The 21557-nt window shown below is 47.2% G+C and overlaps 1 protein-coding gene across 4 annotated transcripts in view; it reads right to left on the minus strand.

Annotated features, from left to right (window-relative positions):
* The window catches only part of PLEKHS1 (pleckstrin homology domain containing S1), an 81151-nt gene that overhangs the window by 27527 nt on the left and 32067 nt on the right, over positions 1–21557 (minus strand). For all 4 annotated transcript variants that reach the window (XM_030204762.1, XM_030204764.1, XM_030204761.1 and 1 more), the window contains 5 exons: positions 17794–17869; positions 13582–13680; positions 11590–11712; positions 10899–10973; positions 4298–4402 (listed from right to left, as the gene is read on the minus strand). In XM_030204762.1, coding sequence (XP_030060622.1) covers positions 4298–4402; positions 10899–10973; positions 11590–11712; positions 13582–13680; positions 17794–17869 — 478 coding nt within the window. The remainder of the gene's footprint in view (positions 1–4297; positions 4403–10898; positions 10974–11589; positions 11713–13581; positions 13681–17793; positions 17870–21557) is intronic.

The raw sequence follows: 21557 nt of genomic DNA on the forward strand, positions 1-21557 counted from the left end.
GAAAATAAAAAGTTGTGAAACATCATTTTTTTGTGGTGGGAGGGGGTTAGTGACCACTGGGGGAGTCAGGAGAGGTCATCCCCGATTCCCTCTGGGGGTAATCTGGTCATTTAGGGCACTTTTTGGGGCCTTATTCGTGAAAAAACAGGGTCCAGGAAAAGTGTCCTAAATTCTAGCTACAAACGCATACTTTTTTTCCATTATCGGCGAAAGGCGCCCATCTCTGTTCGGGTGATAACCATGCCCCAGTCCCGCCTTCACCACGCCTCTGACACGCCCCCGTCAACTTTGTACGCTTCCGCGATGAAGTGCAGTTGAAAACGTCCAAGTTCGGCTTTCGATTATACCGTGTTATTCGTTTTTGTGAGATAAACGTCCATCTCCCGATTTAGGTCGGAACTTGGGCGTTTTTCTCGTTCGATTATAAGCAGGATAGCCACCCCCATTAGCATTTGTTTTCTGTGGTCCTCCCCCCTGGCCTTTCATCCGTGAGCACAGAACGGAAATAACTGCTAAGCAGTTCAGCTTTATTCTCATCCACGTGCTCCTATTCCTCAGCTTCGAGCCTCGCAATGCTATCATGGCACTTCCTCCTGTCACTTACATATTTGAAAAATGTCTCGTCTCCCAATTTTATCGTATCGGTTACCTTTTCTTCCATTTGCCTCTTTGCTTTCCTGACAGCTTTTCCAGCTTCTCTTAGCTTTTCCAAGTATTTTTGCCCGACTTCCTCTTTCTGAGTTTATCTTGCAACGTATGAAGGCTAACCTTCTTTCCCTTGCCTTTTCACCTTAGTAGCGTTTGAGAACCGGAGCGGCTTTCTTTTCTTCTTACGTTTATGTAATTTTCTAACATAAAGATTTGTAATTTTTAAAATAGCTACTTTCCAGTTTTGCCCACTGATGTTCTACTTCCTTCAGCCATTCCCATCCAACGGACTCTTCCTTGAGATATTCCCTCATCTTGGCAAAGTTAGTTCTTTTGAAATCTAGAACCTTCAATCTTGAAAATGCCCTCTCCTCCTGTGTCTTAATATTGAACCACACCATAACATCAGAAACATTCTCCCCGTTTGTAAGCTCCAGGTCTAGAATAGCTCCATCCCACATTGGTTCTGTTATCCACTGCTGGAACAATTCTTCCTGTAGAGAAGCCAAGATCCCTTTGCTTCTAGACGACTGTGCAGCAGGGATGCTCCAATCGATGTCTGGCATATTAAAATCACCTATCAGTAGTACTTCCCCTTTTCTAGTGTCACGTTTTCAAACAGGAAACTCGGTTTGTGAGCCCTTGGACCACTGCCGAGGAGCGGCAGTAGCAGGCAAAACCACCCCACCCCAGAAGGAAGGCAGAACAGACGTACCGGCAAATCCAGGCTAGGTCTCTAGGCAGTCAGCCAGCAAGCAAAAGGCAGGTGGCAAGCAAAGCAAAGTCCAGGTTCAGGCAAAGGTTCAAAAGGCAGGCGGCAAGCAAAGGCAAAGTCCAGGTTGAGGCAATGGTTCAAAAGACAGGACTCTGGGCTAAGACTCGCAGACTAACTAAAACCAGGCAGGAATAACAGGCAAGAAACCAGACTGGGCATAAGTGCAGCAAGCACCAACATACCAGGGCCTTAGACGATGCAAAGGCAAGGGCTGAGAGTAACAAAATGGCTAATAAGCCCAGCAGCACCTGGAACTCAGCTGCTGCAATCACCAGGCAGCTAAGGGTGCTGTGCAGGCTCAAACAACACAAGCAAACCTGGCAGCCTGGAAGATCCGGACCGGACTGAGCAGAAATCTGGAACGGGTGATGGTCCATAGCAGCCACCCGTTCTGGCCACCTGAGGGCGAGGAAAGCACAGATGTAACACCTAGATATCTTGTGAATGTCTTTAATTAAGTCTCTGTCTATTCTGACAGTGAAGGTGACCTGTACATTAAGCAACTTAAGAACATGAGAAAGGATAGTCATACTGGGTCAGACCAAGGGTCCATCTAGCCCAGTAGCCAGCTTCCAACAGTGGCCAATTCAGGTCACAAGTACCTGGCAGAATCTCAGATAGCAGCAAGATTCCATGCTACTGATCCAAGAGACAAGCAATTGCTTTCCCCAATTCTACCTTAATAATGGTTTCTGGACTTTTCCTCCAGGAGTTTGTCCAAATGTTTTTTTTTAAACCTAGCTACATTAACTGCTTTTACCACGTGCTCTGGCAATGAGTTCCAGAGCTTAACTATGCATTCAGTGAAAAAAAAAATATTTTCTCCTATTTGTTTTAAATGTGCTACTATGTAACTTCGTAGGTTGTCCCCTAGTCTCTGTGTTTAAAAAAAAAAAAACTAAACAAATCGATTCGTGTTTACTCGTTCCACTCCATTCAGAATTTTATAGACCTTTATCGTATCTTCCCTCAGCAGTCTGTTCTCCAAGCTGAAGAGCCCTAACCTCGATGTAAGGAAGACAGGGAAGGGAGGGAGACCTCAAATGGGGGTGGCAAAAATGGGAATAGGTGGCAGACCGCGGGGTCCCCCTGGAGCTGTGGGGCCCCCCCCCCAATGCCGGTCCTATCGTCCCCCTTTTCTCATCATCAAGGTCTCTGCTGCTGCTAACTGTTAAATCAATATGGCTGCCGTGGTGTTCCCTACTGTTAGATCAGATAACCTTGAAATCAATATTGTCCTCCTCTCTTCAATAGTCCCTTTCCCTATGTGTCCTTCTGTCTGTCTTACCCTTATCCTGATTGGTCCTGTCTGTCCTGATTTAGATTGTAAGATCTTTTGAGCAGGGACTGTCTTTTCTTCATGTTCATTTGTGAAGCGCTGCGTACGACTGGTAGCGCTATAGAAATGATTTATAGTAGTAGTAGCAAGATGGCTGTCATAGGAGTCAACTTTTCAAAATGACTGGGGGTTCCAAAACCAATGGAAATTACCCCTCCCTGGACACAGTCAAGGAGTTTGCCCAATATCAAGGGTGCGTAAGCACCCACAGAGCTGGTTCCTATGATGGCTGCCTTGGTCAACATGGGACTTCTGGATAAATGATAGAAAGTTTCAAGAGATGAGCAGGTGAGAAAGCATGGAAACCGCAGAGGAGAGCATAACCATTCCTCAACATAACTGAGAGTTTCTCTCTTTAATAATTTTGGTTGCCCTTTTCCAGGGCTGGCGCTAGTGGGGGGCACACAGGGCAGTTGCCCTGGTTCCCACAGCTCCAGGGACCCCCGCAGTCCCCCTTCTTGCCACCCATCTGAGGTCTCCCTTCCTTCCCTGTCTACCTTACATCCCGTTCTTGTTGACAGGAGATCGTCTCTGTGGCATTCTGAAACGCTGTGGATTCTGAAATGCTGCCCGTGACTGCCCCGGTGTTGTTCCTTTGCCACGTTCCACCCCCTTCTGCTGCAGCTTCCTGTTTGGAACGCGGAGGCGGCAGAGGAACAGCACCGGGGCAGTCTGACTGATGTATGTATCTCTTGTATATGTATTAATATTACACATTGACTACACTTTTTTCACCTTTTTCAATACTATTTTATTGCTTTTTTATTTAAACATAAATTTACTATACCCTTCAAAAGGATGTATAATATTCAAAATGCATTTTCTTCATTCACACACTTGCATACACCATTCCCTTAAATCTAGTACAATATGCTCAAACATCAAGGTTTTGACATGAAGCTTAAATAGTTTTCGTCCCTCAATCATTCTTCTCAGAGGAACTTGACCGTTCACAACATTGTACTCTCAACAATTTTAAATGCATATGAACAAGAAAAGTGTGTGAATGAAGAAAATGCATTTTGAATATTATACATCCTTTTGAAGGGTATAGTAAATTTATGTTTAAATAAAAAAGCAATAAAATAGTCTTGAAAAAGGTGAAAAAAGTGCAGTCAATGTGTAATATTATTTTAGAGCATTTGCATTATCGAGGGAGGAGTGGCCTAGTGGTTAGGGTGGTGGACTTTGGTCTTGGGGAACTGAGTTCGATTCCCAGCACAGGCAGCTCCCTATGACTCTGGGCAAATCACTTAACCCTCCATTGCCTACCATGAGTGGGATAGCGCGGGGTACAAATGTAACAAAAATAGGGAGCTCAGGTTTAAGATTAATTATTGTATATGTATTGGGGATATCCTGAAAGCCTGACTGGATGTGGCCCTGCTCTGTATGGGAACTCGTGTTCGGTTATCTGTAGTAGTGATGTTCAGCCTTATGAAATTTCTTACTTGAGTCACATTGTAGTGGACGGCTGGAATCTCTGAGCAGGACATAATTAAAGCATCACCGTACTAAAAATCAGCTTAAGTTACCGAATTCTCCCACTTCCTTGGGACATCATAAATTTCGTCTCCTTTCATTTCTTGCTGTGAATAGGGATTGTCCAAGGTTTGCACATGGCCCATCTCTGGTTTGGACTGAAATAAACAACAGTCCAGAATTTAACGTTCTTACTTTATGGAACACGATCTCTCTTTTATGCTTTATCAGAAAATGTATGAACTGGCCAAAAAAGGGGGTGGGGGTAGGTGAGTGTACAGCCAGCGATAATCGTTAATAATATGTTTAATTACAAGCCATTTTCAACCTCATGTTCAAAACACCTTACAACATCTGTCAAAATACAGTAGCAAAGTATTACATAATACATTAATTAGAATGACACTGTTTAGATGGAGCAGGGCTGCCGAGAGACAGAGTTGGGCCCAGGGCAGAGCCGCCCCACCCTCCCTACACTCGAGCTGCAGCCACCAACCCCCTTCCACTCGGGTCGCCTCCGCTGCCCCCTCCCCTCTGGTTGCCACTGCTGCTCCGGCTCCCTTACCTTCCTGCGTCTGCTCCTCCTTCGGTCTCACTTTCCTTCTCCTGGGTGCCGGGACCCGGGTTATCACGTTAATGCAGGAGAGAGACAGACCGAGGGAGCAGAACCTTCTGCCTGCCTCTGGAAGTCTTGCCAGCACCGGGCATCCCTTGGAGGCTGGGTCCAGGGAATCTTCCATCCCCCCCCCACCCCCCGGCTCCCGTCTCAGCGGCCCTGAGATGGAGTACTACTACTACTACTACTTAACATTTATAAAGCGCTACCAGGGTTACACAGCGCTGTACAATTTAACAAAGAAGGACAGTCCCTGCTCAAAGGAGCTTACAATCTAATGGACAAAAAGTGCAATCAAATTGGGACAGTCTAGAGTAATGCTTCCACTTCAATTTGGAGGAGTTTGTTTATAAATAAACCTGGAACATAGCTACTTGGACACTTAATGCTTTAGGGGAAATGCCCTGTTTTCTCTTATATCTAATAAATAGAAATAAAACAGAACCAAAAATGAAAATAAGACGAAGGTGGTATTGCCTTTGAAAGCTAATCCAAAAATGTATTGTTAGTTCAATAAAGAATGCATCATTTTATTTCTATTTTCATCTGTTTTATTTTCTATTTATTACTTTTAAAAGTGGACCAACACGGCTACCACGCCAATTTCCCCTATACATAGAAATTGTCCCACTTCTGTGCCATCTGTGTCGATTACTAATTATGATATTTGGTTTTATTCGGGGCTTTTTGTTTTTGAGGGGGTACCGAGTACCGGCACATTTTCCATTGTCTGCTAAAACTGACCCATGATCCCCAATTTTTAATGAATGAGCTCAGCTCTACACACCAATTCTGCCTTGTCATCAGGGGCGTAGCCAGACACCCACTCTTGGGTGGGCCTGGGCCCAAGATGGGTGGCCAGAAGAACTCCACCTTGTCCCACAAGTGATTTGGTCTTTCACCTGCATAAAATATGGTTCTCAAACATAACCCCTCCCCTGCATACTTTTTAAATCGCAGATTTTCACAAAAATCTGGCTGTGAATACACACTGCTCATGTTGGCCCCACAGCCTTCCCTCCGATGCAACTTCCTGTTTCCTCATAGGCAGGAATACATCAGAGTGAAGGCTGTGGGGCCAGTGTAAACAGTCTGTATCAGTCGCTGCTCACCGCAGGCGAAGATCTGCTATTGACAAGGTATGCAGGAGGGACAGTTGTTGGGAGTTTTTGGCTGGTGGGGCTTGGAGATCCCTGCCAGCCACATCATAGGTGTGCTGCTACTGGGTGGGCCTGAGCCCAAAGTGGGTGGGCCCGGGCCCACCCTTGGCTACGCTGAGGCAGCCTGAACAGAGAAATCATATTAATTTGCTAATTCTGTTTAACTTTGGTTCAGGCCTGCAAGTGGTAGAATGCCATCTGGGTTTAATTACTCAAATGCCTAGCTTTTGCTAGATTAGAGGTTAGAAAGGTCAGCGAGAAATAAAACTTTCTTTGTCTCTTTTTGAGTGATGGATTGTTAAGGCTAGTTCATAATAATAAACCACATCTGGATGCCATTCTAAGCAAGGCATACTGGACAGTCTCGAGGGGATCAGCAAGCAGGCAGTTTTAAAAGATTAGGCTAAATGCTGTTTAGAAGGAGATAGTTTAGATTTAAATAACTTCTTGATAATTTAGATTTTGTCTTATAAGGAATTCTGATTTCTGCTTATTTTAAAATATGTTTTATTCTGTTTACTTAATAAGTTCTATTTCTCTATGTAGAATATCTTTTCAATTCAGTGTTTACATTGTCTGACTTTTCAAGTGAGATTTGTCTGCAGTTTAAGAGGTCATCTGGTTTGAATTATCCACAGTCCTAGCTAGTTCTGTGTATGAAGCTAAAAGGTGAAAGAGGTCAGGAAAAGCCAGCTCTTTTCCTTGATGGATTATAGCTAAGTGTAGGACTGGCCCCTTGGCCCCTTAATGAATGCCAGAGCCCGGTTAGAATCTGAGAATTTAATAATAATAAAATGCAGGAGATAGGTGCCACATTGTCTAGTTTGAGAGGCCCCAGGTCGTAGGTCAGTTTAGGAAATATCTGAAACCTATGTAACTGATATTTTGAGTAAATGTGTAGAGATAATTAGTTCAAGATAGGGTAATCAATCTATTCCTTACCATCTGGTGAGAAAGAGGGGCTAGAGGGGTTTAGGACCATATATAAATGAGAACAGAAGCAGCTTATAGAACAGACAGGAGACGCAGGACCCAGAGAGAGCTCAGAAGAAGAGACAAGAGAGACAAGACACAAGACACAGAGAGCTAAGAGAAGGAGAGAGCTAGAGCTGATGTCCTACTTTGTTTGCTGGCAAATAAAGAAGATTTCTCTCTCATTCTGGTGTGTGGTGTTTGACTCCTGAAGTACCACAGATTCTGCTAACAATAGTGGTAATTCCTGCATCAACGCCACTGCTTGTCATCGATTCTGTGACTGGTTGCAGGGGGCCTGGCTATTGTGGGGTGGGTCCCTCAGTGATCACCCCACCCCTGAAGGGTGGCCTGGAATTTGAGTAGCGGCACCTTTTTCCGCTAGAAAAAAACGCACTGGTTTTATTAAAACTATTTGAATGTAAACTTGGATAAGAATGCTTCCTAAAATCAGCATCATATGTTTCGTGACCTGTTTTTGGATTCCAGGCCTTGAGCCAATGGAACAATATGTTAATTTATTACAGGAAGCTGTTGAGAGCTATTTCTCTTTTTTCCTTCCTCACTTTGGTTTCTGCTGATGTTAAGAGAACATTGCAAAATTGCCTCAATGAAGAGAGGCTGAGAAGTCTAGGGCTTTTCAGCTTGGAGAAGAGACGGCTGAGGGGAGATATGATAGAAGTGTATAAAATAATGAGTGGAATGGATCGGGTGGATGTGAAGCGACTGTTCACGCTATCCAAAAATACTAGGACTAGAGGGCATGAGTTGAAGCTACAGTGTGGTAAATTTAAAACGAATCGGAGAAAAATTTTCTTCACCCAACGTGTAATTAGACTCTGGAATTCGTTGCCGGAGAACGTGGTACGGGCGGTTAGCTTGACGGAGTTTAAAAAGGGGTTAGATAGATTCCTAAAGGACAAGTCCATAGACCGCTATTAAATGGACTTGGAAAAATTCCGCATTTTTAGGTATAACTTGTCTGGAATGTTTTTACGTTTGGGGAGCGTGCCAGGTGCCCTTGACCTGGATTGGCCACTGTCGGTGACAGGATGCTGGGCTAGATGGACCTTTGGTCTTTCCCAGTATGGCACTACTTATGTACTTATATGCCTCCACTGTCTTCAGAGTTAAGTCATTTTGCCACATTTTCACACCGCCTTCGGTGAATGTGTTCATAAAGGTGGTTAATAAATAGCAATAAATAAATACATAAATAATGTTCATAATTCAGTTTTATTTGACATACTATACATAGAGGGGCAAATCGAACAAAAACGCCTATCTCCATGGGCGTTTATCTCCGAGAACGGGTCCGTGAAGGGGTGGACCGAACCGTATTTTGGGAAAAAATAGACGCCCATGTTTTATTCGACAATTTGTGAGCTGGGCGTTTTTGTTTTTCAGCGATAATGGAAAATGAAAGCGCCCAGCTCAAAAACGAATACATCCAAGGCATTTGTTTGTGGAAGGGGCCAGGATTCGTAGTGCACTGGTCCCCCTCACATGCCAGGACACCAACCGGGCACCCTAGGGGGCACTTTTACAAAAACAAAAAAACAGGTAAAAGAGCTCCCAGGTGCATAGCACCCTTCCCTTGTGTGTTGAGCCCCCCGAATCCCCCTCAAAACCCACTGCCCACAAGTCTACACCATTACTGTAGCCCTAAGGGGTGCGCTGCGTAACCCTAGTAGCGCTCTAGAAATGTTAAGTAGTAGTAGTAGTAGTACATGTGGGTACAGTGGGTTTGGGGGGGTTGGACGACTAATAAGCATTAAGCAGCACAATTGTAACAGGTAGGGGGGATGGGCCTGGGTCCACCTGCCTGAAGTCCACTGCACCCCCTAACAACTGCTCCAGGGACCTGCATACTGCTGCCAGGGAGGTGGGTATGACATTTGAGGGTGAAAATAAAAAGTTGTGAAACATCATTTTTTTGTGGTGGGAGGGGGTTAGTGACCACTGGGGGAGTCAGGGGAGGTCATCCCCGATTCCCTCTGGTGGTGATCTGGTCAGTTAGGGCACTTTTTGGGGCCTTATTCGTGAAAAAACAGGGTGCAGGAAAAGTGCCCTAAATTCTAGCTACAAACGCATACTTTTTTTCCATTATCGCTGAAATGCGCCCATCTTTGTTCGGCAGATAACCACGCCCCAGTTCCGCCTTCGCCACACCTCTGACACGCCCCCATCAACTTTGTCCGCATCCGCGATGGAGTGCAGTTGAAAACGTCCAAAATCGGCTTTCGATTATACCGCTTTATTCGTTTTTGTGAAATAAACGTCCATCTCCCGATTTAGGTCGGAACTTGGGCGTTTTTCTCGTTGGATTATAAGCAGGATAGTAACATAGTAGATGACGGCAGAAAAAGACCTGCACGGTCCATCCAGTCTGCCCAACAAGATAAACTCACATGTGCTACTTTTTGTATATACCTTACCTTGATTTGTATCTGTCATTTTCAGGGCACAGACCGTATAAGTCTGCCCAGCACTATCCCCGCCTCCCAACCACCAGCCCCGCCTCCCACCACCAGCTCTGGCACAGACCGTATAAGTCTGCCCAGCACTAGCCCCGCCTCCCAACCACCAGCCCCTTGATTTGTATCTGTCATTTTCAGGGCACAGACCGTATAAGTCTGCCCAGCACTAGCCCCGCCTCCCAACCACCAGCCCCTTGATTTGTATCTGTCATTTTCAGGGCACAGACCGTATAAGTCTGCCCAGCACTAACCCCGCCTCCCAACCACCAGCTCCGCCTCTGCCATCCAATCTCCGCTAAGCTCCTGAGGATCCCTTCCTTCCGAACAGGATTCCTTTATGTTTATCCCACGCATGTTTGAATTCCGTCACCGTTTTAATCTCCACCACCTCCCACGGGAGGGCATTCCAAGTATCCACCACTCTCTCCGTGAAGAAATACTTCCTGACATTTTTCTTGAGTCTGCCCCCCTTCAATCTCATTTCATGTCCTCTCATTCTACCGCCTTCCCATCTCCGTCCAGTCCTGGAGTGCCCTTTGCCAGTCAGGTTTTCAGGATGTCCACAATAAATATGCAAGAAAGAAATTTGCATATAATGGAGGCAGTGTATGCAAATCAAGTTCATGCATATTCATTGTGGATATCCTGAAAACCTGACTGGCAAAGGGCACTCCAGGACTGGACTTGGGAAAACACTGCTATAGATCAACAAAACCATCTAAGCGGGTTACAGAGTAAATAAAAATGGGGAGGAAGAAAGCTAAAACCCAGGAGGGGGGGGGGGGGGGTGAGGAAAAAGGATGGGAATAAAACAAGCAGCAGAAAAATTACATGTTCAAAACACATGATACGTATTGGAAAGATGAGTTAACGAAAGCTGTGACGGTGAACAGTGCTACCCTCGGGGCTTTTTTTGAGGGGGTACTTGGGGGTACTGAGTACCGGCACCTTTTCCACTGTCTGCTAAAATTGACCCATGGACCCCAAGTTTAAATGAAAGAGCTCAGGCTCTACACACCAATTCTGCCTTGTCATAGATTCTGTGACTGGTTTCATGGGGCCTGGCTGTTGTGGGGTGGGTCTGCCAGTGATCACCCCACCCCTGAAGGGTGGCCTAGCATTTGAGTACCAGCACCTTTTTTGCTAGAAAAAAAACACACTGGCTACCCTAAGAGGGCAGTTATTCAATAATCATGAGGGAAGGCTGGGGAGAAAGGCTTGGAAGGAAAATGTTAACTTTCTGAAAAAGGGCTGTATCCGAGAGACCAAGGGGAGGCTATTGCAGAGGGAGGGGCCAGGGTACCGATGCAGGAATGACGTGTGTGATCCAACCTAACTTTATGGCGAGAGGGAACAGTGAGCAGATTTCGCTGGAAGAAGCAAAGGGGCCGAGAAGGTGTCACGAAGCTGTAGAAAGGTCACTTACCATACTGTATATTGTAGGAGGGTTTGGCAAAGGACATGAATGAGGCCTCATCCCATTTCCCAAATGAAGTACATCCTGAAGAACCAAAAAGAATAGTTAACCACCGAGTAAGCAGTTTTTGTCTAGAAATAGTTGAGACATGCTGTATTTATCCCCTTTGATTTTAATCCATGATAATCTTAATGTAAAGATCTCTGAGATTCTGTCCTGATTAGGGGCCCTTTGACTAAAGGGTTGGCGCGCGGCAGTGGGATTTGCCACACACCAGTCTGGATCTACTGCCGGGCTGCTGCAGGAGCTCGGCGATAGTTCCCACCCCAGAACAATCCATTTCCAGCATTTTCTATTTTTGTAGCGCCTCTGCTTACCCAGTGGCAGGGGCGTAGCCAGACATCGGCGGAAGGGGGGTCCAGAGCCCGAGGTGAGGGGGCACATTTTAGCCCCGCCCCCCGCAATTGCTGACCCCACCGCCACCACCAACAACTTTGCCCCCCCCCTGCTGACAACCCTCTCGACCCCCCCCCTCCCGCCGCCAACCCGCCGTCACCTACCTTTGCTGGCGGGGGACCCCAACCCCTGCCAGCCGAGGTCCTCTTCTTCCCGCAAATGGCTTCCTTCTGTTTCTGACGTCCTGCAGAGGAGAGCATAACCATTCCTCAACATAACTGAATATAAGATAAACGACAGTTACCAGGTGTGGAGGGCTTCTTGGGAAAGGGTCTGAAGGGGGTCTCTTCTTCTCTTCGATAAAAGATGTGTCCGGTAGTGGCCATCCAGGATTTTGTACAGCCTCTGCAATTTTAATCTTTGGTTTCTAGAAAAAAAAAAGAAGAAATGATATTAGTGAGGTCTTAGGTCTGATTTCAAAAATTAAACACTATGGGGGTTAATTCTATAAGGACCTGCATATATTTAAGCAGCGAGCATGAATATTTGCGGATAATGCATAGCAGCTAACAGCTATATCGTGTGATATAGCTGGCTCTCCGCAAATATTCAAGTGCTGGCTGGCTAAGTTTAGCGGCCAAATCGGACCACCTAAATAGAAGTCTTATTTTTGGCTGCTATAAACTTAACCGGCCAGCTCTGAATATTGACTTAGCTGGTTAAGTTTGAGCCAGCCAAACCCCCTCTCCCCCCCCCCCCCCCCCAGAAATTCAATGCCACTCACTGGAAGGCCCGGATTTGACTATCTGGGGGTCAGCACTGATCATGATACTTAGACGGGCTGCCTCCCACGAGCTGAATATCAGCCTCTATCATTATTCCTCGGATTCTATAGGGAGGGGGATAATCGAACGGGGGTGTCCATCTCTAAGGGCGCCCATCTCTAAGGACGGCCCCTAAAGGGGCGGGGCAACCCGTATTATCGAAACAAGATGGACGTCCATCTTTCGTTTCGATAATACAGTCGGGGACGTCCAAATCATGAAATTTAGGTCGACCTTAGAGATGGTCGTCCCCCGGTTTTTGGCAATAATGGAAAGCAAGGACGCCCATCTCAGAAACGACCAAATCCAAGCCATTTGGTTGTGGGAGGAGCCAGCATTCGTAGTGCACTGGTCCCACTAACTGAATGGAAAAAGCCCTTCCCTTGCTGATGCGGAAAGGAACGGGCATGCATGAAGGAAATTGCATGCAAATGAGCTGCTCACTGTCCATGCCTTCGTTATGCCTCCGTTGACACACACATACCTCCCCCCCCCCCCCAGGGACCTCCCCCACAGGGATGGCCAAATTTCAAGGGAGTGGAGTGGCAGAGTGACCTAGTGGTTAGAGCACTGGTCTTGCAATCCAGAAGTGGCCGATTCAAATCTCACTTCTGCTACTTGTGTTCCAAAATCCAAATAAAGAAATAAAAAGGGTGTCAGAGGCATAGCAAAAGCATGGATGTCCTTCTCACAGAAACATCCACATTTTGGACGTCCTCAACTGCCTGGAGGCATAGCGAAGGATATATTGTAAAAAAAAAAAAAAAAGACAAAAGTTTTTGAAGTTGTTTTTTTTTCGGGGTGGGAGGTGGTTAGTGACCACTGGGGAAGTCAGGGGAGCTCATCCCTGATTCCCTCCGGTGGTCATCTGGTCAGTTTGGGCACCTTTTTGAGGCTTGGTCGTGAAAAAAATATGGACCAAGTAAAGTCGGTCAAGTGCTCGTCAGGGACGCCCTTCTTTTTTCCATTATCGGTCGAGGACGCCCATGTGTTAACCACGCCCCATCCCGCCTTCTGTACACTGCCGACACGCCCCCTTGAACTTTGGTCGTCCCCGCGACGGAAAGCAGTTGAGGACGCCCAAAATCGGCTTTCGATTATGCCGATTTGGGTGACCTTAGGAGAAGGACGCCCATCTCCCAATTTGTGTCGGAAGATGGGCGCCCTTCTCCTTCGAAAATAAGCAGGATAGACTGCCTAAAGATAGGCGCTGAAATTGGCACAGATGCTATAACAATGTATGTAATTTGACAAGCTAATAAGCACTGATAACAGCACAACAAGCAAAACAAAACAAAATATGATAGTGCTACACCTCTTCCACTGAAACTGCACTGGCTCCAGTGGTGTTCCTAGGAGGGTGGACACCCGGGGCGGGATTCCCACCAGCTACATCCCATGATACACCGCTGCTGGGTGGGCCTGAGGCAACAGTGGATGCACCTGCTTAATGTATACTGGACACCGCTTACACTGCTTGTCTCCCTGTTGTCCGGTATCACAAAATGAGGGAATGGTAAAGTGAATGCTGGTATCACAAAAGCTTCTTCTGTAGCTCCAGAAGACTGGTTCTAGAAATTAAATAGTAATATAACTCTGTTAGTATTATGTGTCATCTATACAACACCATCAATATACGTAATACTGCTGCAGATGGCAATCCCTTAAATCCAGTAGCGTAGGTACGTGGGGCCATGGAGGCCTGGGCCCCCATAGATTTGGCCCTGGACCCCCCTGCCGACAACCCTCTCGTTCCCCCTCCCGCCACCAACCCTCCCCCGCCGCCTCCGAGGTCCTTTTTCTCCCCGCGCAAGGCTTCGTTCTGTTTCTGTGAGTCTGACGTCCTGCACGTACAACGTGCAGGACGTCAGAAACAGAATGAAGCCTTCGCGGGAAGAAGAGGACCTTGGCTGGCGGGGATTGGGGTCCCCCGCCGGCAAAGGTAGGCGGCGGCGGAGGAAGGTTGGTGGTGGGAGGGGTGGTCAAGAGGGTCGTTGACGGGTAGTCAAAGTTGGTGGTGGCGGCGGTGGCAGTGGCAGGGGGGGGGTCAGCAACGCCGGGGGAGGGGTCTAAAATGTGCCCACTCACCTTGGGCTCTGGACCCCCCTCCCGCCAAAGTCTGGCTACGCCCCTGCTTAAATCCCAAGGATTTATCACTTAAAGGCTAGATGCATTACACTTTGATGTTCAAGAAGCAGCACAGAAATTGAATTAAAATGAACTTGCCGCACGGCCATTTCAGGAGGGATCCCTTACTGCCACCCATTGAGATGGCGGTAAGGGCTCCTGTGCTAACCTGACAGTAACCAGAACTGGTACGGAGTCTGGACTATCTGCAGCTGCTCATATTCTCTTCTTTTCAAAAAAATAAAAATAAAAATCCTTTCTTTATCTTGGCTGGTGTACTACATGGGTTTTGAGTTTCAGTTCTCTGATTATTAATGTAAATGCTTCTAAAATAGAAGATAGTGAGGTTTCTGGAATGCAGTGGATTGCAGGATCCAAGCAGGGCCGCCGAGAGGGGGGGGGCAGAGGGGACAATATTCCCTGGGCCTGGGCCTTCAAGGGGAGGGGGCCCGGCGCCAGGGTCAGGCCGCCGGAGCTGCAGTTCCCGGTCTCACCTACCTGCCTCCTCAGCTCCGGGCCCCCTGCATTCGAAGCGGCAGTCACAGATCGCCTCCTTTCGGGCCTTCCCTCCCTGTGTCCCGCCTTCACGGAAACCGGAAGTTACATCAGACGAGGACGGGACACAGGGAGGGAAGGCCAGAAGAGAGGCGATCTGCGACTGCCGCCTTGAATGCAGGGGGCCCGGAGCTGTGGAGGCAGGTAGGTGAGACCGCGGACTGCAGTGACCTTCCCCCGGGCCCGGTCTTGTCTCTCGGCGGCCCTGGATCCAAGCAGCATGGTTTTACTAGAGGTAGGTGTTGTCAGACAAATCTGATTAATTTATTGACTGGGTGACTAGAGAATTGCATCGTGGGAAAGGGTGCTAATATTTTAGCAAAGCCTTTGACACATAGGCAACTTACAAATAAACTGAGTGCCCTCAATATGGGCCCTAAACTGATTGACTGGGTTAGGAACTGGTTGAGTGGAAGATGACAGAAAGTAGTGAAAATTTTTAGCATTTTTGTAAGCGATATTGCTGAAGGGTTGTCTGGTAAGGTTTGTTTCTCTTTTGGATGATACCAAAATCTGCAATGGTTTGGATAACATGAGAAGGGATCTAGCAAAGCCTGAAGAATGGTCTAGAATTAGGCAGGTAAGATTTAATGCTAAAAAAATGCAGGGTCATGCATGTCATGTGGACCGCAAAAACCCACGTTAGTGATGCAGTATAGGAAGTGAAGTATTTCTGTGCAGAAAGAGGAGCAGGACTTGGGAGTGATCATATACTTATGACCTTAAGGCAGCTAAACAGGAACAAAAGGTGATGGAAAAAACCAGAAGGACACTTGGGTGCATAGTGACATGAATGGTCATCAGGAAAAAGGAGGTGACAGCGCCTCTGTATAAGTCTCCAGCAAGGGCTTTCACCCGCTACCGACCCTCCCCCGCCACATTCGACCCCCCCCCCCCATCCCACCGCCACCAACCCTTCCCCGCCGCCGCTGTCAGGTTCCTTCACTGGCAGGGGTCCCCAACTCCCGCCAGCCGAAGTCCTCTTCAGCGTCAGTCTCCGGCGCGTTGCTGATCTGGATTCTGTGAGTCCTGACGTCCTGCATGTAGGAACGTGCAGGACGTGAGGACTCACAGAAACAGAATCCAGATCAGCGAACGCGCCAGACTCGGAGACCGGCGCTGAAGGGGACTTCGGCTGGCAGGGGTTGGGGAGCCCCGCCAGCAAAGGTACCTGGCGGTGGCGGAGGAGGGTTGGCAGTGGCGGGAGGGGGGTCGAAAGGGATGGGGGAGGGATGCCGGTGCCGGGGGGGGGGGGGGCTAAAATCTGCCCCCTCACCTCGGGCTCTGGACTCCCCTCTCGCCGAAGTCTGGCTACGCCCCTGGTGTCCAGTGAGACCTCATGTAGAGTACAGTACGGTGTACAGTTCTGGAGACCCGCACTTTCAAAAAGATATAAACACAATGGACTCGATCCAGAAAGTAGCTACTAAAATGGTCAGTGGGCTTCATCATAAAACATATGGGGACAGGGCCGCCGAGGGGAGGGGGCAGGGGGGAAATTCCCTGGGCTCAACACCGGGCCCCTGGGTCTGTCTCTCACCTGCTCCTATCGGGAACTGGTCCCGGCACACTGAAGCAAGTGAGAGACAGACTGCAGCGCCGGACCCCTCCCTTGGAGGTTGAGGAGGAGCAGACGCACTTATGTAGGGGTGGGGTGGGGCCCCTCCACGTCAGTGCATCTGCTCCTCCCCGGCCTCCAAAGGGGGCCCGGTGCCGGGATCTGGAGGTAGCCCCAGAGTGAGGGGCAGCAGCGGCAGCTGCATTCCGGGTTGGGCCTGGTGGTTGCGTCCCAAATGAATGTGGGGGGGGGGGGGGGGGGGCAGCGGCTGCTTCCCAAATGGGGGTAGGGGGGGCTGGGCTCTGTCTCTCAGCTGCCCTGTATGGGGACAGACTTAATTTCAACATGTGAACTTCATAATAAAGGTGGGAGAGGGGAAATTTGATAGAGATGTTTAAATAACTCTGTAGCATAAATGCACAGGAAAGCAAGTCTCTTTCAGTTGAAAGGAAGCTCTGGAATGAGGGGCCATAGGATGAAGGTGAAAGTGGAGAGACTCAGAAGTCTAGCAAGGGGGTGCGCAGAGCAGGCATGTAGCTGTCGGCTCTGCCGGTCCCCTGCTCCCTTTGACTTTACTTCCTGTTCCGGGGCAGGGGACTGGCAGAGCTGACAGCCGCATGCCTGCTCTGCGCACCCCCTTGCTGGGAGGAAAGATGGTGGAGTGATGCACTTCAGAGAGGTGTGATGCACTTCGGTGGGGGTGATCCTTGGGGGGGGGGGAGTGACGCAGCAGCGATCCCACCCCGGGTGGCAAACAAGCTAGGTACACCACTGCTGTAGTGATTACCATTCAGCAGCACTGACCAGTAAAATGAATACCAGTGAACAGCCCCACACAAGTGATTCAACTGGTTGGTTAAATCGCTTTAAATATGACCTCATAGCGCAGTGGCGTAGCAAGGACGGGGCGGTGGGGGCGGTCCGCCCCGGGTGCATGCCACTGGGGGGGTGTCGGCTCTACTGGTTCCCTGCTTCCTCTGCCCCGGAACAAGTTACTTCCTGTTCCGGGGCAGAGGGAGCAGGGAACCAGCGGAACCGACCCCCCCCCCCCAGCGGTGTGCACATGGCAGGCAAGAATGCACTCGGAGGGGGGGCTTGTGTGATTCGCCGCGGGGGGGATTGATGCGCTGAGGGGCGTGTCAAATTGCACCCAGGGGGGGAGTGCACAGTGGCAAACCGCCCCGGGTGGCAGCCGCCCTCGCTACGCCACTGTCATAGCGTATATTCCGTGGTTTTACTTTGGTGTGTTCACTTGTTCACAGATAAGAGCTGGCTGCACTGTTAAAATGCTCACTACTAGGACGGTTCCCCTCAGAAGTCTGTTCGCAGAGGGTAAACCCTTCCCTACACAGGTCAAAACTCAGGCCGTCCTAGTTTCATGGCACATCTGGGCAGGCGTTCACCACTGAAAAATCCCCACTATTCTGAAATGGAGTTTTCGCACCTGGTCAGAATTCTTTTCTTTCTTTGTTGCTTCCCAGGCTGAAGAGATGGATTCCAACCATTCTTCAACATCCTTTCTGTAGGGATAGATATTGGAAGGATTAATGTAATAATGGAAAAGCAGAGTTCCAGGTCTTAACAGGGCAATGCTATAACAATGCTCCTATATTTAGGCGTCAGGAATGTGAATAATTGACCGGAATATCAGCATATACGATATATTTCCTCCTATTTATTTTAAAATTTGTTTTCCTTCTATTTGTTTTAACTCTTCCAGAACTAGACAAAACCGAACTCTCTATACCTGACTGCTTCAGTAACTTTATCACTAACGAACGTTAACACACTGCCACCTTATTTCTCTACATATAAGTACATAAGTATTGCCATACTGGGAAAGACCAAAGGTCCATCGAGCCCAGCATCCTGTTTCCAACAGTGGCCAATCCAGGTCTCAAATACCCGGCAAGATCCCAAAAATGTACAAAACACTTTATACTGCTTATCCCAGAAATAGTGGATTTTCCCAGAGTCCATTTAATAATGGTCTATGGACTTTTCCTTTAGGAAGCCATCCAAACCTTCTTAAAACCCCACAAAACGTCACAACTACCCGGCAAGATCCCAAAAATGTACAAAACATTTTATACTGCTTATCCCAGAAATAGTGGATTTTCCCCAAGTCCATTTAATAATGGTCTATGGACTTTTCCTTTAGGAAGCCGGCCAAACCTTTTTTAAACTCCGCTAAGCTAACCGCCTTTACCACATTCTCCGGCAACGAATTCCAGAATTTAATTACAAGTTGAGAGAAGAAACATTTTCTCCGATTCGTTTTAAATTTACTACATTGTAGCTTCATCGCATGCCCCCTTCATTCTCACACCGAAATGAACTGATTATCTAATTTTTAATCTATAATTTACTCTACCATCTATGTACTTAATGCAATACCACTTTGTATTTCTCATCCTGGAAATGGCGATCGCCACTACGGCATACTGTAAGCCACATTGAGCCTGCAAAAAGGTGGGAAAATGTGGGATACAAATGCAACAAATAAATAAATAAAAGTATTTCCACGTAACTTCATTGAGTGTCCCCTAGTCTTTGCACTGTGCTGAAGAACTGTGCAGCCACAGGATTTGAGATAGCAAGGGGTACAGGAATATCAGAACTTAGAACATAAGAATAGCCATACTGGGTCACACCAATGGTCCATCTAGCCCAATATCCTGCTTCCAACAGTACCTGGCAGAAACCCAAATAGTAGCAACATTCCAGAATCCTAAAGAGTAGTGTGAAGAAACAGTGTGTTTTAAGCCTGTAAAATGCATGGAAAGTTCTCAGAATAAGACTGAAAATACTATAATGCCCTTGTATTGCTCCATGGTGCGTCCACACCTTGAGTATTGTGTTCAGTTCTGGTTGCCGTATCTCAAAAAAAGATATAGCGGAATTAGAAAAGGTTCAAAGAAGAGCGACTAAAATGATAAAGGGGGTGGAGGTTAGGGCTCTTCAGCTTGGAAAAGAGATGGATGAGGGGAGATACGATTGAGGTCTACAAAATCCTGAGTGGTGTAGAACGAGTAGAAGTAAATCGATTTTTTACTTGTTCTAAAAGTACAAAGACTAGGGCACACTTGAGGAAGTTACATGGAAATATTTTTAAAACAAATAGGAGGAAATATTTTTTTCACTCAATGAATAGTTAAACTCTGGAACTCTTTGCCGGAGGAGGTGGGAACAGTGGTTAGTGTATCTGAGTTTAAAAAAGGTTTGGACAAATTCCTGGAGGAAAAGTCCATAGTCCGCTATTGAGACAGACATGGGAAGCAACTGCTTGCCCTGGGATTTGTAGTATGAAGTGTTGCTACAATTTGGGTTTCTGCCAGGTACTTGTGAGCTGGCTTGGCCACTGTTTGGAAAACAGGATACTGGGCTAGAGTATGGCTACTCTTATGTTCTTATGACTATGTTCTGAAGTGTATTTCTCCTATTTGGCCAACAGATGGTGCATGTTTATGCTTAAAGCTGTTACTGAGGACTGACTTCTCTTCTTTTAGTTGGCACACAGATAATAGGAAGTGCCTGTAGTGATGTAACCAGTTTTTATTTGAAAGTTGACTTCTGGGCTTTGGCAGAAGCTGGCTGTTGCTTCAGGTTCAGCCTGGGAGAAGAAAAAGCTCTTTGCTGAAACCCTGTAAAAAAACAGTTAATATTTGATAACTGGTGAACAGCTATATATGTCCTGATTTCCCCAGGTACTTTCTGGGAAGTATGCAAAAGTTTAAGTTAGAAAACCTTTTCAGTTACTTGTTACTGTTTGCTATTTTCACATTTTTTTAATCCACTGTTCCAAGTTCTGAGAATAAACACATCTGTTTGTTTGTTCTGCCTGTCTGGACTGATAAAGAATCCTGGTGGTTTGAGTGTTGGGTCTGTGAGTGTTTTCTGGGAACTGTGGGACCACTGGGAGTGTGGCTCCATTAACCTAGAAATCACTAGGGATAATTGGAAAGTGGGAGACTCACCCAGAGGTGGTTGCGACCTAGTCAATGGGAAGAGGGTGGACCTAAGCTGTGCTCGGAATAGACCCTCTAAGTGGCTGCAGGGTAACCACAGGTAGGTGGCTAGTTGTTTCTTGACAAGTAGCAATATTCCAGTACCAGGGAAAGCAGTGGCTTCCCCCATGTCTATTTCAATAACAGACTAACTTGTTTAGTAGGTGATCCTGCAGTAAGGCAAATGGATCGTGAAAGAGGGTGGCTTGGAACTGTGTAATAGAAACAGCAGATTCTTCAGGTGAATGCGCTTGGGTCAGATTTCTACCACTGAAGTTGCGTTTTTGTAAATTTCTTATGCTGGAACACCACTTTCAAGCACGAAGAGTGATCTGTTTACTCTGTCCATTCATCAGTTGTCCTCAAACCTGTCCTGGTGGAACCCTGAGACAGTCAGGTTTTCAGGATTTCTACGATGAATATTCATGAAAGAGATTTGGATGCACCTTCTCTGCTGCAGTACATCTTTCTCCCTGCTTTGAAGCAGATCTGCATCTCTGCAAGTCCCTCCCCCTTTTATAGTGAGGACATGGAGGGGAAGCTATACCAAGTCTTTAATACAGACAAATATATCAACCCCAGTTGGCTTTGGGGACCTCAGAACAAATTTGGGATCCATTGACTTAGCCTATATATCAAAGGAACTATAACAAAATTAAGCTCTGGAACTCATTGTCAGAGGATGTGGTAACAGCAGTTAGCGTATCTGAATTTAAAAAGGGTTTGGACAAGTTCTTGGAGGAAATGTCCATAGCCTGCTATTGAGGCAGAAATGGGGAAGCATGGAATGTTGCTACTATTTGGGTTTCTGCCAGGTACTTGTGACCTGGCTTGGCCACTGTTGGAAACAGGATACTGGGCTAGATGAACGATTGGTCTGACCCACTATGACTATTCATATGTTCTTATGTCCTTTAGAATGGAGGGAGCAGGGTGGGAAGGAATAAAGAAATGTCTTTCCAGGGAACATAAGAGAAATATATGGTCATATTTCCAGTGGTAACCAGCACTGTTCCCTCTAAGCTGAGTGGGAGTCGTCCACCAGCAGTCCTGCCAGCGGGAGGTGCTGTTTCACTATCACATTTTCAATATTGAGGGACAGGCAAGTTCTGGTGGACTTCAGAGAACCTGCCTGTGCCCAGCAATTGGAAAACACAACTGTGAAGTGCTACCCCCTGTCGGCAGCAATGCAGTTGGAGGA

This window comes from Microcaecilia unicolor, chromosome 5, assembly GCF_901765095.1.
Source record: "Microcaecilia unicolor chromosome 5, aMicUni1.1, whole genome shotgun sequence".
In the NCBI taxonomy this organism is placed as follows: domain Eukaryota; kingdom Metazoa; phylum Chordata; class Amphibia; order Gymnophiona; family Siphonopidae; genus Microcaecilia; species Microcaecilia unicolor.